General features: G+C 38.6%; 1 protein-coding gene across 1 annotated transcript in view; it reads left to right on the top strand.

Moving 5' to 3' along the window:
• Window positions 1–15857, top strand: part of cckbra (cholecystokinin B receptor a) — a 77664-nt gene that overhangs the window by 31513 nt on the left and 30294 nt on the right. Inside the window, exon 2 of the mRNA XM_041782208.1 lies at window positions 2674–2922. Coding sequence (XP_041638142.1) covers window positions 2674–2922 — 249 coding nt within the window. The remainder of the gene's footprint in view (window positions 1–2673; window positions 2923–15857) is intronic.

Below are 15857 nucleotides of genomic sequence, written 5' to 3'. Positions count from 1 at the left end.
CAGGATACATCCTAGTGGTCACTTAATTATGTTTTGTCTACTTAGGAGACATCCTACAGGGCACTTTTTAACTTGTTGTCCTTTTAGGAGGCATCCTAGTGGACACTTGTTTTTTTGTACTTAGGATGCATCCTTCAGGGCACTTTATCACATTTTGTCCACTTAGGATGGATCCTAGAGGGCACTTTAGCATCTTTTTTGCTCCAGGACACATTTTGTCCACTTAGGAGACATCAAAGTGGTCACTTTGAGGGTGCGCGAGGCTTTGGGTGTTGTGGGGGGGGGGGGGTGTCCACTTAGGAGGCTTCCTACAGGGCATTTGACACATTTTGTTCACTTAGGATGCATCCTAGAGGGCACTTTAACATGTTTTTTCTTCTTAAGGGGCATCCCACAGGGCACTTGTGCATGTTTTTCCCACGTAGCATGCGTACTATAGGGCACTTCATCTTGTTTTGCCTACTAAGGCAAGTCTTAGTGGTCACTTTTTAACTTTTTATCCACTTAGGAGGCATCCTAGGGTGCCCTTAGTACGTTTTTTTCTTCTTAAGGAAAACTGCCTCCGGCAGGGCAATTTATCATATTTTGTCTACTTAGGAGGCTTCCTACAGGGCACTTTAACATATTTTGTCACTCAGGAGACATTCTGCAGGGTGCTTTATCATGTTCCGTCCACTTGCAGGCTATAAAAGTGGGCCCTTTAATTAGTTTTGTCTACATGAAGTGCAAACTAGAAAGCTGTAATGTTTGATCATTTTTAAGTCAAACAAGAAGGCACTTTCTCATTTTTTTTCTGCTTAAAGGACACCCTAGGGGTATCTGACACGATTTGTCCACCTAGGTAGCACTCTAGAGGGCATGTATCCACTGTAAAGGCATCCAAGAGGGGACTTCCACTGTGCTTTTCAAACAATAATACTCACTCATTTCAAATCTGTGATTGAGCATCTGCCTCGAGCATCATGTCGGTGTATCTGTGCAACATCATCCGTAGCCCGAATATTTCACATTGAGGAGCACTCAAACTCTGCATGTGCAGTTTTCTGACTGCTGATGGTGATATCATGGCAGACAGGCTAACTGTCGTCACTGAAATAAGAAAGCTGGAAGTTTTGGTGTCCATCAAAGAACATGACTGTAAACATGACGCTCTGTGGCAAATGCTGTCCTTGAAAAGCTTGAATTTTGTTGTAAAGGTTTGAAAACTGCTTGGATTTTGGAAAAAGTGTTTGAATTTGTTTGCCTTTCATGGTAGAGATAGCTGCCTGGTTGAACTGTAAGCTAATTAGATCCAAACAGAATAAGTTGGAGTGTCTTTCACATAAAGTAAGAATAAAACATTGATAGAATAATCATGCAGTAACCTGGCTAATTTAAGGTATCAGTCATCAATTTTCATAGGTAATTAGATTCACATTTTCATCAATAATGAACTGAAATCAATGCTTTTTGGGGACAGATGTTTTATATTGACATGTGTTTCCATTTGTCAACCATCTATAGATTGCTATAATGAATGAATTACAGCAGCCATTCTTAGCCGAGGGGTCCTGACCCCTGTTTGGGTCATGAGATAAAATCTTGGGGATTCTGGCCAGATGGTTAAATTAAAAAATAAAAATACTTGGAGTTAAATAACATATTTTTAACTGGAGGGTGTTTTTATCACACGCTGCCGGTTCGCTGCTTGTCCCTGCTGTTAGCTCTGTCTTCTACTCAAAATAAGACCATAAACTAACTGTTACTTAAATTTTTTTGGCTTTATGAATGCCACATTAATCGATTAAAGTAGGCCAAAGGGTGTGTGATCAATGTAAAGGTCAATAAATTACACATATTGATTACTCCTATCAGGCTGTAGATGTTTCTTTACTTGCAGGGGTGGTGGAGGAGCCTGAACCCGGTCTTTATACATGGGGAGCGTAGACATACACCCCAAATCAGCTCATGATTTCAATCAGCCAAGTATCGATCACCTTCAGACTCCTGTAGAGAGAAAGCAGTCCTCAAACAGATTCTAAGATGGGATCATTCCACCTTGGCTACCCCTGCTTCGACCCCTCTTTAATGAGTCTATGGATCATCAAACACCGACAGAATAAAGCCATATGTAGGCACAAACCCACGCTGAAGAAAAGATAATGATGATGATGATGATGCAAATAATAAGTGTTAAATGACAGCCTTGCTCTCCCAGACTGAGTTATATTCCCAGCTCACCTCCTGGCTCTGGCTGCTCAGCTCTGATGATGTCTGTCTTCATCCTCTCCTGTCAATATCATCATTTTAATTACACTTGGCTCAGAGGGTGTGAAAGAAAAATATTGACACCGGCTCAATTTAAGATGTTGTTATGCGTGGTTATTCTGTCGCATAATAGACTTTTGGGGTTTTTATGTGCCCGCAGACTTATTTCCCAGGTGAACAGCTTGATACAGTTTGCTCATTTCATGTATCGATGTTTATTTGGTTTACTTTCACTTTTGTACTCAGCATTCTTGTTTTATTGTTTCATGTTTAATTTAATACAGCGTTTGTAAAAATGGAAATGAGAAAAAGCAACGAGTACAGATTAAAAAGTGTTTCATATCTTTTTAACAAGTTTTGGTTCTGCTCATTTACTGGAAAAATGTTCAACTGAATAAATCAAATCTTTGCTCTCTTTTCCACCAGAGATGGACTCCTTTCGCATCCTCCTCTACACGCTCATCTTCCTCCTGAGCGTCTTCGGCAACCTGCTCATCATCGTGGTCCTGATGCTGAACAAACGCATGCGGACGGTCACCAACTCCTTCCTGCTCTCGCTGGCCGTCAGCGACCTCATGATGGCCGTCTTCTGCATGCCGTTCACCCTCATCCCCAACATCCTGGAGGACTTCATCTTCGGAGGAGCCATGTGCAAGGCCGTCACCTACTTAATGGGTAAGGACGGAGCTGTTCCATTTTTAAATTACAAAAGCAACATGAGCAGTCACATAAATCTAAGCGGCTTACTTTCTTGTATTTTAAGTAAGAGATGCAGTAGTGTGAAGAGATTAGCAGTAATGTGAGATCAGCATTGATTTCTAAGCAGTAGAAAGCAGGTAGGTAGCTGGATGTGTTTCTCCGGTCATCACCGAAACATCTCTCAGTTACAGTTCTGCACCTCAGGGATCAAGACATGTGGACTTAATATAAAAGAGAGCTAACTTTCGAAATGTCTGCCTATCTGTGCGCTCACTTTGGAGAAAAGCGATTAAGAACCACGTCAGCTCATAAATCTCCCCTGTTAGGACGGCAGAGCTAGAGCTAACCATAACCCTAGCTAAGATGCTAACGCTAAATGTAGCACAAATGTAGCCAGTTTATTCAGGGGGTTTACAACCATAACGTGTTAACCACAGTGATTGATTTGGTGACATAATCAATACATCCGAGCCCACTGATTGATATAAGACAGAGAGGACTTGAGCTGGAGAGGGAATAAATTCAGGATCAAAAACAAACAAGATCAATCAGTCAGATACAGAGAGAGGAGGGATGTAGACTAAATACTCACATTAATAGGAATTATGAAAGGAGAAAATTTAATGTATAGTTTTATTTTACTGTTTTCAATATAACCCACTGTTTTCCTGTACTAGCAGACACACAGAGCTCTGTAATCTTCCTTTAATCTTTAAATTAGCTTTAATCTATGCTTCTTTGGCAAATTTGATATTTAGTTTTACTGCATCAGGATCAATAAAGCCAAAGACGTTACAAGTACAGAAAAACAAAAATGGATGTACCAGTGTAAACTCATTTTATTTTTAGTCTTCTAATTAACTGCCAAAGTGAAACACCTGGGCATATGTGTGATAAACTTTCTTAAACATAATTTCAGAATGTTTGCAAAGGAGATCTGGGATTTCATCTTGTTTATAAATAAGCTCAAAGACATTTAGACTATTATGAAATTATCGTGTTTTCCCCCTTTTTAAATTTTTGTTAGAGCAAAAGTTATTTTATTCCATAATCAGACTGTAACGAATCGAATTGGATTAGATCAGACCAAATTGTTCTGTATTTTAATGAATTGTCAATGCATAGAAACATCTTCAGAAGCAGAGATTCACACCCCTAATAATCTGTATCATATCGTAATGTAATAATTCATTTCAAACCTGACATAGCATAAATTGATATTTTTATCTTAACGTATTGTAATGTGTCATATAATGGCAATATTATCATATCAAATTGCAATGTATCATTTGGAATGGTATCCCATCATGGTAATTTGTATCATATTGTATCCTAATGTATCCAACCAATATTGTATCATGATAATTGACCTATAGCTAAGCCACACCCCCTCCACTCACTCGGACAAACAATGAACATTCAGTGACAGACGCTATTGCAGTTGTCAAAATAGGAGACATTTCACAGGAGGCCATTGATGATTTTTGGAGACAGAAAGATCACATACCATCTAGAAGTCACCAAAAGGGTCTAAACTACGCATTGGAGGGATATATTTATCATTTTATTGTTGAGAAGGTCGATAAAAAGCTTCAGTTACAAGCCAAAATTTACAGGTCCCAGTGCAAACCTGATAAACCATGCCAAAAGATAGAGGATCAGCATCAAAGTGCCACTGAAGTTAAGGTTTTTGGCTCAGAATATGAGAAAAATATAATGGCCTTTTTACCATCTTTACCAAGAGTGTCTATCTGTTAGTTTGGTGCTACAGTATTTACATTGACTCATTCAGCATAACATTTGCCAACCTTTGTTATCTCAGCTATTACAGATAAGTTAATGAAGCTAAGCTCTAGAAGTTAATGCTAGTTTAACTAGAGCCCTTTGGACAACAGCTAACAGTGATGCACAATCACCAAAGCAAAGTCACAATATGCTGCCTGAAGTACGATGTTGGCTTACCTTACCGATGTTTCCTACGCTGAGTTGATGTTGTGGTCTATCGCAAAACTTTATCCAAAGAAAACACTTTTCTCGGTTTAGATGTGGCTTAGGAAAGGGTAAAAAATACACTCCTTCGCCCAGCCTCTCAGGATACCTTGTGTTGGAGTCGCATGTACCGCATCAACACCATTTGACCATTTTTAAACTTAAAATCTCATAAAACCGGACGAAAACTGACTTTCTCCTATTCATTTCAATGGACGTCCAGGCAGCTGATGTCCGAGTGTATTGGAGTGGCTATACGCACTGTGATTGGTTCATCGCATTTGAGGGCAGGACTTAGCCTTAGGTCAATTAGTATCATAGAGTATTCTATCAAATCGTAATGTATCGTTTCACATTAATTCGTATCGTATTGAATAGGGGTGGGAGGAAAAAATCATTGCAGTATAGTATCATGATATTTTGTCTGGCGATGTATCATATCGTCTTGTCCACCAAGTATCGACTTTTTTTCCAATTAATTGCTAATATGAACTGAAGTCTATATAATGAAAAAAATAAATTCAATTGTTTGTCCAGTGAGGTCAGCAGAGGTGACGCACATAGAGCAGGAGAACGTTAGTACAACAAACATGGCAGCACCAGGGGAAGGACATTAGGAGTGCAAGCAGGACACAAATGAGATGGACATGATACATGAGGCTTGCAAGGAGTGCTAAATAAAAAAAAATACTGCAAATACACAACAAACATGAGGTCAAGACTAATGCTAGATCAGCTAAACAGTTGAAAAAAATTGTATAGATTGCTATATATCGCACTATCTTGTATCTCACTGTGTTGCAAAATGTTTAAAATCGCAATAATATTGAAGCGTGACCCACATATAGTGATAATGTCATATTGTATTTTGTTATGTCAACCAGTCAGACCCAGGTATCTGTGTTCACTTTGCTCTTATTATCACTTTCAGCAGCAGCTTGGAAATTGGTGACAAATGTGGAAAAGAAATGAATTTAAAATTGTAATGCCTGAGAATTGCAAACCTCAAATCTTGTTTGTAAGCTGTTTATTTCCTCTCCATTTATTGTTTGAATTAAATGCCGGAGAGCTGCATGAAGAAGGCCCATACTTTCAGAAAATCCTTTCCACCTTGTCGCAATTATCCTAAACAGAAATGACAGGAACAAGAAAGGAGTTTGAAATTATTGGATATTTTATGCAGATCACTCAGAGATTTGGTTGAATACTGATTTTCATATCCCAAAGGTATACTCTGGCCTTTCCTTGAGACGATCAGGGACCTATTACAGCATGCAGTCTTGCTCTATATCTAAGAAAAGCCTGTCTTTTCAAACTGCTTTTCTCGGGGCTTGATTTTTCCTGTCAGAAGGTAATCATCATGCTGAAAGTACTCGAACAGTCACACATCTTCAGGAGTGTGAGTTAGCGATGAGTTGTCTCCCATCAGGCCAGAGCCAAGGTGCCACGTGAGGCCCGAGTCAGACCGGAGCACAAGAGACGAAAGAGAAACCGGGATCCGCTGCAATACTTGTGTCTTTTCGCCTCCCTTTGAGGTCTGAATGGTTGAGAAGAGCTACTGAATGGCAAGGTTCACAATCCTATTATTGTCTGGGAAATGCTATGCACCATCTGTGAGAACAGGCAAGGCTGAATCTCCTTTTCAATTACTGAGCTTTCTGAGCTGTGATAAGGAGCAGGAGGGCAGCAAGGCCAGCTGCCTCTGGATTAAACAAAAAGAAAAGTTTGTTTTATGTGGTCACTTCTGTACTAAGCTATATTTTTGTCATTTTAATCAATGTATGGACCACAGATAAAGAGTGACTAAAATATGAATCACTAACCATATAGGCAACGACATGAATGATATTTAACAGCATTTTTTATAATATGGTGTCCATGATATGAGTATATCAAGTTTCTCCATTTTCTGTGATTTTAGAAGAGAAATAAAATGAAAGTAAATCTGGGAATAAATTTTATTAATTTTATTTAAAGTTCTGACAGTAAAAATGTCATCCATGTAGCAGGGAAAGTTGTTAAGATACATCCAGGATGGAGTAAATAAATAACAAACAGAAGGAGATCCAGGATAAAACCCTGAGGAACACCAGTAGAGGCTGGGAAAGGGTGGGATCTTGGTGATTTGAGTTGTATGAATTGAGTGTGGCCAGGGTTCGCTTATGACATCAATGGGCTAGTCTGTCGAGGAGGATGTGATGGGAAATGGTGTCAAAATCCACACTCAGATCAAGAAGGATAGAAATGGTTAACAGTCCAGAGTAAAGGCAGATTTCACAAATTCAGCAGGATTCTGGCTCGACTGCAACATTGCAGCTTATCGGCCTGATTCTGAGCGTCAGGAAGAAAAAATGGTCTTGTGGTGTTACGTGTGGAGTGTGATTAGAACCCAGAAGCAGACGAGGAAGACAGTTTAACAGGTTTATTGAAGATAATAGTGTGCAGGTTGGGGGTGGGTCTGTGAGTCCAGAGGAGTGAGGGGATCCAGTGAGAGTGTGCTGGGTTTGGGGCTGATGAGAGGCAGGAGTGAGGCACTGGAAAAGAGGGAGGAGAGGCACGGTTAGTAAAAGATCAAAAAACTTTCTCAAGAAATTACTCAAAGTTGATCACATAAGATAACTTAGAGGAGCCGATGTACCACTGTGAGAGGTCGTTAATACATTGGCGCCGAGGAGAGAGTCTGCAGCCTACTTCAGCAGTGAGCTGATTAAAGATGAGCCTCAGGTGTGTCAGATCAGCCTCAGCACCTCCGGGGGGAAGGGAGAGAGCCTCGCAGCAGCATGGTGAAGTTGCCCGACAGCCAGCACGACAGACGACCGGGATTCAACAAGACTAGCATGTCAGAAATTTTCTTACATTGTCGTCTAGTTGGACACCCTGATCCGGTGTCAACCATGTGAATCCTGACACCTGCCAAAAGGGGAGCTTTGCTCTTTGCGTCATCATTTACAAGAACCTCTACTTTTTCTCCCTCTGGAGAACTAATGTGCCCATATTGTTCTCCTCTTGATACATCCAGAATTGTTATCCATAATCCGAGCCATAATTGTTTATTGTCTGTTTTCTTCAGTGTGGCCAGGCTGTTGGCCAAGCCAGAGCAAGATTTTTGTAGCATAGTCTGACATGGTGAAGTCGTAAACCACAAAAAAAACAAAAAAACCCCCCCAAAAAAACGTGTAGTCTGAGCCGGCCTTAAGATGGCATGAGATGATCATTAGTGATTTTAACCAAGGCTGCTTCTGTCCCATTGAGGGGGTGGAAATCAGGCTGAAGTTTTTCATAAAGGTCATTTGAAGATTAGTGAGCATGGAGCTGAGACGTGACTGTTTTTAAGGAATTCGGAGAGAAAGAAGTTTGGAAAAAGGACGAAAGTTATCAAAATTTAGGAGGATTTTAAAGGCTTTTTTTCATAATTAACCCTACACTACAAGAAGAGACACGTGTTAAATGAACTAAGTTAACTAACTTAACTTTTAAACCATAACTCGTAGCCACTTTCTTCTAGGAGCCCTCCATTGTGCCGTTCTAATGATGCTATCCAAGCCTTTGTAGCTCTTACAGAATGTTTTCTAATAAGCCTGGAACTTGGGTGACTTTCCAGGGGTTCTTTAAGATTAAATCCACACCAGTAACAATATTGAATGTCTTTTTATCATTTATAATCCCTTTTTCAGGCGTTCCTTCAGCTAGCCGCTAATACTGTCACCATATTGATTGTTTGTATCCCAGAATGCACTATGACTGGACCTTGACAAACAACGGCAGGCTGTTCTGTCATCATGTCATGTTTTGCTGAACAGAGCATGTGCAAACACTTAGAAACTTGAGAATAAATGATTCATAATAGAGAGAAAGAGACACAGAGAGGCTGTGACGTGTCCCTCAGAACCACTGCAGACAGGAACTGCTTTGAAAATGACTTGAATTCTCAAAAGTGCAAGGATTTTGTTTTAATGTAAAAACATGAATGTTTTGAAGACTTTTTTTTTAAATCAAGGAATTTTTTTTTTTTTTTTACTTTTTGTCCCAAAGAGATGGGAGAACAAGTTTGTACAAAAAACAAACAAACAAAAATAAAAACAACCTACTCATTACTGTTTACTGTGTTTAATACATAAAAATCTTTTGAGTTCTAATTTCCCTTTAGTTTTGTCTTTTGTCTTTATAGTCACATGACTTTTTTAAATTAAAGGGACATCACTGCAGCCCACATATAATTAAAGCCCAGGGTGACCTGAAAAAAAGATGTTTAGAGCTTGACTGTGAACCACAGGGTTGATGTTTTTTTAAGACAAAAGGTCCAGATGAGACACAATGGTAAAAAAAAAATGCCTACGTAGGGCTCAAAGGGTTAAATCATTAAATTGCATGCAAATGAATAGCTCTCTTTTAACAAAATCTTTCTGATTTAAATGCATCGGAGAAAGTCAAAAGGTTGAATCAATTCTGAAATTGTAGGAGCTATTAACTCCACAAACTATGTGGTGTTCTCTCAGTGTAAACAATTTTTCTATGGTCTGTAATGAGAGAAAACAATTTTAGAGAAACAAACGTATTCATTAAGAAAAAAATAATTGGCTGAATGTAATTAACTCACGCTGATTTTCTTTGTTGTTGCTTTTGCAGTGTTACCTGAGGCTTTCCTTCACACTGGTTTTCACATCTTTTTCTTTTGTCTTAAGAAAATACAGAAATAAATCAATCCAAAGAGGAATCCTAATTACAGAGAGTGCAAAGATTTCATGCTCAAAGAAGAGTAACAAAACAGAATTGTAAGGAAATTATAAAGTTTATAAGGCCTAAATATACAGAGCCAGTGCCTAACAGGAAAAAAAGCCTCGACTTATTATAAGATACTTAAATATAGATATACATGCAAACATAATGAAAGTGCTATGAGTATTATTTGAGTCTTATTTGCTGATCTTTTATAATTCTGTCTGCCATTAATTTTGCCATTTTTGTATGATTTTTCCTCCATGTGCTGATGTGCTGTAACCAGGCCTGTACAAAAAATAACAAGACTATCTTAAAGAAAGAACAAAACCTGCGTGACGCCCTATGATGCAGTTTCTCCACTTGGTTGGATCCAATAGTACCCTCAGTTTTCAATGCTTTTGGGATTCCTCTGTATATAACATAGCATGGTTGGAGGCACTGAGTTGTTATCTATTTCATCATTAAGCAACCTTTTCAAGAGGAACCAAATTGACTGCGGGAAGAAGGTGGTAAAATATCCCTACAAGACTGTCATACATTAAAAAAAAAGCTTCATTAATGGCTGGTTTGGGCTGGACCCAAATCTAAACTATGCTGTGGGCATTTTCAGTGTGTTGCTCATTTGACAAGGTATGTAATTTTAGTTTGGCACCTATAGGGAACAGTGATAACTTGTATGGGAATGCAACACATATTTTTCATTTTTGTTTTGAAATTCCACACAAAACAAGGAAATGTAGTGCATCTTTTTAGCAGGTGACGTTTCCTTTATGTATCTTTTACGTACTGTTAACTAGAGCCTATTTACTGAACATGTGATCAGACAGAGAGCCTATTCTGTTTCATATGAGAGAAGTGAGATGTCAAATATGAACCTCTCCTTCCAGTGTTTTAACAGTTTCCTGCAGCTGACGCTGTCAGCGTTTTTCTTCACTCTTTTAATTTTAGACCTTTGCATTACACACAGACATTTGCAACCCTTATCCATATGCAGATCACCTGTTGTGATCACTGAATACAGAGTGACACATCTCATCGCACATACTAAGTGATGCATGAGATATGAGGAAAGTGATGGCACATGTAAAGGATGAAAGCAGAAGTACTGTGTGTATTTAGAGAGCCGAGGTGTGCATCATTGCTTTTGTTCAGACTAATTTAACTGTTATGTCTACCTGGGGTCGATTTTGACCCACCTTTAAAGTTTTTAGTCAATAAATATGTTTTTCTCATATCTAATAGCCATAAATAACATGGATGGACCACACCCTTTGAAAATACCCTTCAAGTTGAATGCTTATGAATTTAAGGGAGTGTTAAAAAATGTAAAGCATTTGTTTTCTTGTGGGGTCAAAAATTCACAATTTCTGCTAAATGTGATGCTAAAAAATGTATATTTTGGTGTTAATTTGACTATAAATTATTTTTAAAAAGTGTAAAATCTGCAGTAATAACAGAATAATGTTAGAAAGCTACAACAGAATTGGGTAATATAGACGTGCATTCCAAAATAAGACGTAGTCAGCTGAAAGAAAAGCACATTAATGGCTCATTTGAGTCAAAACATTAAAGACAATCTTCTACACAGCCTCTTTTATCATGTTTTGATCAGAAAAAGCCTCACAAACTGTACAAAATACATAATTACCACCTTAAATTACAGACATGGCAATTAACACAGAATTAGTATTTACCTGTGGACCTCTGTGTGCGCTGACAGGATTAAAAATACAAATATCCTACTGGAATATTATACATTATCAGAGGTCTCTTGGTAATACATACCCCATGCGAATAGAGTATCACACAGGATTAAAATTACTGACGTCCCACAGGATTTTTTCAAATTACCATTGGTCCCCAGGTAATACTAATCCCGTGCAAATACGGTATCACACAGGATAAGAAATACAATCATCCCACTGGAATTTTACAAATTATCAGAGGTCCCTAGATAATACTAATCCTGTGCAAATAGGGTATCACACAGGATAAAAAAACACAGACGTCCCTATGGATTTTTACAAATAACCAGAGGTCCCTAGATAATATTAATCCTGTGTAAATAGGGTATCACACAGGATAAAAACACAGATGTTCCATGGAATGAGTTCAAATTCCCAGAGGTCCCTAGGTAATACTTATCCCATGTGAATAGCGTAACATATTGAATAGCGTAAATTAAGCACACAGACGTCCCAGGGGATATTTACACATTACCCAAGGTCCCTAGGTAATACTCATTCCTTGCAGGGTTTCACACAGTGTTAAAAACACAGATATGTCCAACTGGAATATGACAAATTACCAAAGGTCCATGGGTAATACTAATCCTGTGCAAATACGGTATCAGACAGGATTAAAAACACACACATCCCACAGGATTTTTCCAAATTACCAGAGGCCCCTATATAATACTTATCCCTTGTGAAAAAGGTATGAAACAGGATTAAATCCACTGACGTCCTCCTTGGTTGTCACAAATTATTAGAGATCCCCAGGTAATACTAATCCCGTGTGATTAGGGCTTAATTCAGTGTCAGATGATATCCTATAACAGGATCAGAACAAGGCATTCTTCGTCACAAGGCAAGAACACACACTACAACTGAGTTTAGTGGAACACTTTTTTTGGAAATTGCTCAGAGATGAACTTGGCAACCACAGGGTGGAAGTTTTTAGTCCAAATGAAAGCAAGGCCAAGGCAGCGACAGTTAATTTCTGGTCTGAGTAATTAATGCAATGCTTGTCCCAGTCTCTCTTCCAAAAACAAAGCCGGACCCCCTAAAGGCATGGAGTACTCTGACGGATTATGTTCTTCATTTGCATTGTTACTTGGCTTCGTATGTTTTTGTATTGTTTGGGATTTACAGACTCTTATTTTCTGGTGGAAAATCCCGATTTCTTTTATCATCCTATTGCTCCAACAATAAGTAATTAAGCTCTGAGTGAGCAATGTAAGAAAACATGGTGCAGTGGGAGCACTTGATGATTGTTCTTTACATGAAGAATTGTTTCAAGCTAAATGTAATATATAGATAGATATTAACATCATCTGCATACAGAAAATCCATAGCAATAAGTATTCCCTGGAGTGTCTAATTTGAGCTCATAAGCAAACCCTCATTCAGCCCAAACCAATCAATGCACAGGATCATTGTGACTATCCTGTCTCATTGATTCTGTATCAGTCGTTCTGCAGACTCATCTGTTAGCATGCACCCATTAGACATAATCCTCCGTCCATCCTTATTTTCATCCATGCGACAGATGGTCATAAATCATAAACCCAGCACTGTTTTAATGGCAGATGTGAGGTCAATGTTGTAATATTCTGGGTCTTTTTGTGCAGTCCTCATTCACATTCATGTATCTATGTTTGTTTTTCATTGCTGATCATATGATGCAATCACAAACCAGCTACCAGCTGAGCACGTCAGCCCTACCCATCATCCTGAGAAACGTCTGCATTATGTATTAGAATTTGTGTTTTGTTTTGTGGCTTCTGAGGACTACTGGCAGCTACAACACATGTCTTGGTTTGAGAAGTCGTTCTGCCTTCAGGCTCCTGCAGGGCAGCACTCAGCTGAACACTTGAAGAATTATAGGCGTGAGCCGAGGATGAACAGGCGCACTTTCGGCTGAATCTAAAACTCCTCTCCCAGGTTGTGTTACACTGAGAACCCCTTCGCTGTTTTTAACTCATGGCAGTTATCAAGCAGCCTACTGTGAGCGCTCGCCTGACTCGGCTTTAATGAACAAGAAAAAGGGATTAGAGACCATTTTTTAATCCCCAGAAGAAAGGATAAAGCACAGGGGGGAGATTCGAGTATTTAGTTGGTTAGTTGAGTGGTAATTAGCTTGGCAGCACCTTGGCCAGAGTCACAGCAGAATCTCCTCAGCTCAGACATCAGCCACTCAATACTGGAAAATGTCAGGGAGGGGAGCTTTGATCTGCACCACTGTCTGAAATCACAGCTTGAATGACAACCCTGCAGAAACTGAGAGACACTGGATGAGTATAAAATATACGGTCAGTTTATAGGTCTGTATTTACACATTTGGTCTTTTTCCTCCAACATCACACCAGCAGATCTATCGAAGCCAGAAGGCAGCATCCTGATTCGGAGAAAATGTACACGATGCAAAAATGCATGAAACTGCAGTTCCTCAATTGTCCACTAGAGGCTGGCTGCAAAGTCCCAGGAAATCCCATTAACACCCATGTTAGAATTCCCATTTTAACAGTAGAAATACACATGTTTACAGCCAGGTTCAGAAATATTTTTGGTCTGAAAAGCTCATCTTTCACTGGTACACACTGTACAGGTGGATATTTTTAGAAATGACTTGGCTGTATTGGTTAATTCGAGGCTAAGATTTATCTGTAGGTAGGGGCGTGGCGAGAAGTGGAGAAGGAGCAAACATGGCAGCCTTAGTTAGTGCAAAGGCAGCTTCTGTTTTAAAAATCAATTTTAAACCTGTATAATAATGTATAATAGGTGTAGCAGTTTGAAAAGTTGCCCTGAAAAGTGGTGGCCAGTCAAATGTGTAAAAAAATACTAAACAAAGGGTCATTTGCAAGGGCTCTTTCTGTCTTTTGTAACAATCACATTAAGTTTGTTTAAGAAAAACGTGTGGGCCGCATGTCCCTCCCCTTCTCTTGTCCCTGTATCAGAGTCTATCCACTGTCCTCCTCTATCCAATAAAGTCACAAAATGGTGCAAAAATAAAATCTTAAAAGAAAGAAAAAAGTGAAGATGGTGTGCTCTGGCCACGAGTTATCAGCCTGAGCTAATCTGATATTACTGTTGATTATATAATGCTAGTTCTGATCTCAGCATTAACAGCAGAGAAACCTCCTAAAGTGTATCCATTTTTGTAGTTTACATCCTACACACCAGGAAGTTGTGTACAGTTGATACAGCAAGACGCGTACATGAATGCAACGTTAAAACGGCTAGCAAATCTCTGGCCCCAGAAAGCAATTCAGCTAAAGTGACTGACATTGCTAGGCTCCAAAACTACACTTGAGAAACCATGGCGACTCACTGAGACTGCTCAACTGTCAAATATTTAAGGTTGCAAATCACATAAAATAATGATAATTGTACTAAAAACCAAAAAGGTAATGGACAGTGAAATCTCTGTAGGTTCACTGGACCAAATTTAGTTTCAACAGCCTATTTTAGAATCCATTAGTTAGCCAGCTAATATTAGCATTTAGATAATTCCTAGCTCACAGTATTGCAAGTTAGCACAAATGAGTGCAGACAAAGAAGTCACAACTTTTCTGTCACATCATGTGAGGTCATTTGTAGCGCTATCCCTTGGTAGTCTTAGCTAGGAAGTTCAATGCTAATATTTGTTAAAAACTGCTGCTATCAAATTTAAGCTAGCACTTACTTTTAGTCGGCCTTAATCACCTGGTAATTTTATAGAGGTGAGTGGAAATTATCTAGTAATTTCTAGAGAATAAGGCGGTATTTACCCAGTCATAAGTTGGTGTTTTATCCTTACCTTAATCCTGGTAATATTGTGGCTATTCTCTGATATTTACCAAGTAATTTCTTAGATATAAGATGATAATTTTCTGTAGACATTGCTCGATAATTCCCTGGTAATTTCTTTATTTTGTTCTACTAAATTAAAGTGAGTCCTTTCCGAATAATTTTCAAGTAGTTTTTAAGGTCAGGGTTAGGGGTTTGGTGTAGGGTAAAAACATGTATTAACCAGAGAATTGTCACAACATTACTAGGATTACTGGTTTATTAATACACTATAACAAGGTAAATACTTGCTTAATATTGCCATATTTCCAAGTTATTACTTGGTAAAATGCCATCCTATTACTGGGTAATTACCACATTATTCTTGATAAATTACTAGATAATTAACACTATTTCCCATAAAATTACTTGGTAATTAGGGCTCACTAAAATATGGTCCTACCAAATTCAGAGCTGTTGTTTATAGCAATAAATATGGTGAACAATCATGATTAGAGTGTCTTATATACCAGCAGATTCCACAAAGGGGGCACAATTTCTCACTGGCTTGTTAGCTTGATGCTAACTCATAATGGAAATTAGCCTTAATAGGCTAAGAAAATTAGCATCACTGCTGTGGTCATTTTAATTCAAAGAAATTCAAAGAAAGAAATCATGATTTATTGCAGGTATATTATGTAGCATTTCTACAGT

Source organism: Cheilinus undulatus, linkage group 24 (assembly GCF_018320785.1).
Source record: "Cheilinus undulatus linkage group 24, ASM1832078v1, whole genome shotgun sequence".
Classification (NCBI taxonomy): domain Eukaryota; kingdom Metazoa; phylum Chordata; class Actinopteri; order Labriformes; family Labridae; genus Cheilinus; species Cheilinus undulatus.
The sequence above is the reverse complement of the archived record's forward strand: the minus strand, read 5'-3'. Positions and strand labels throughout refer to the sequence as shown.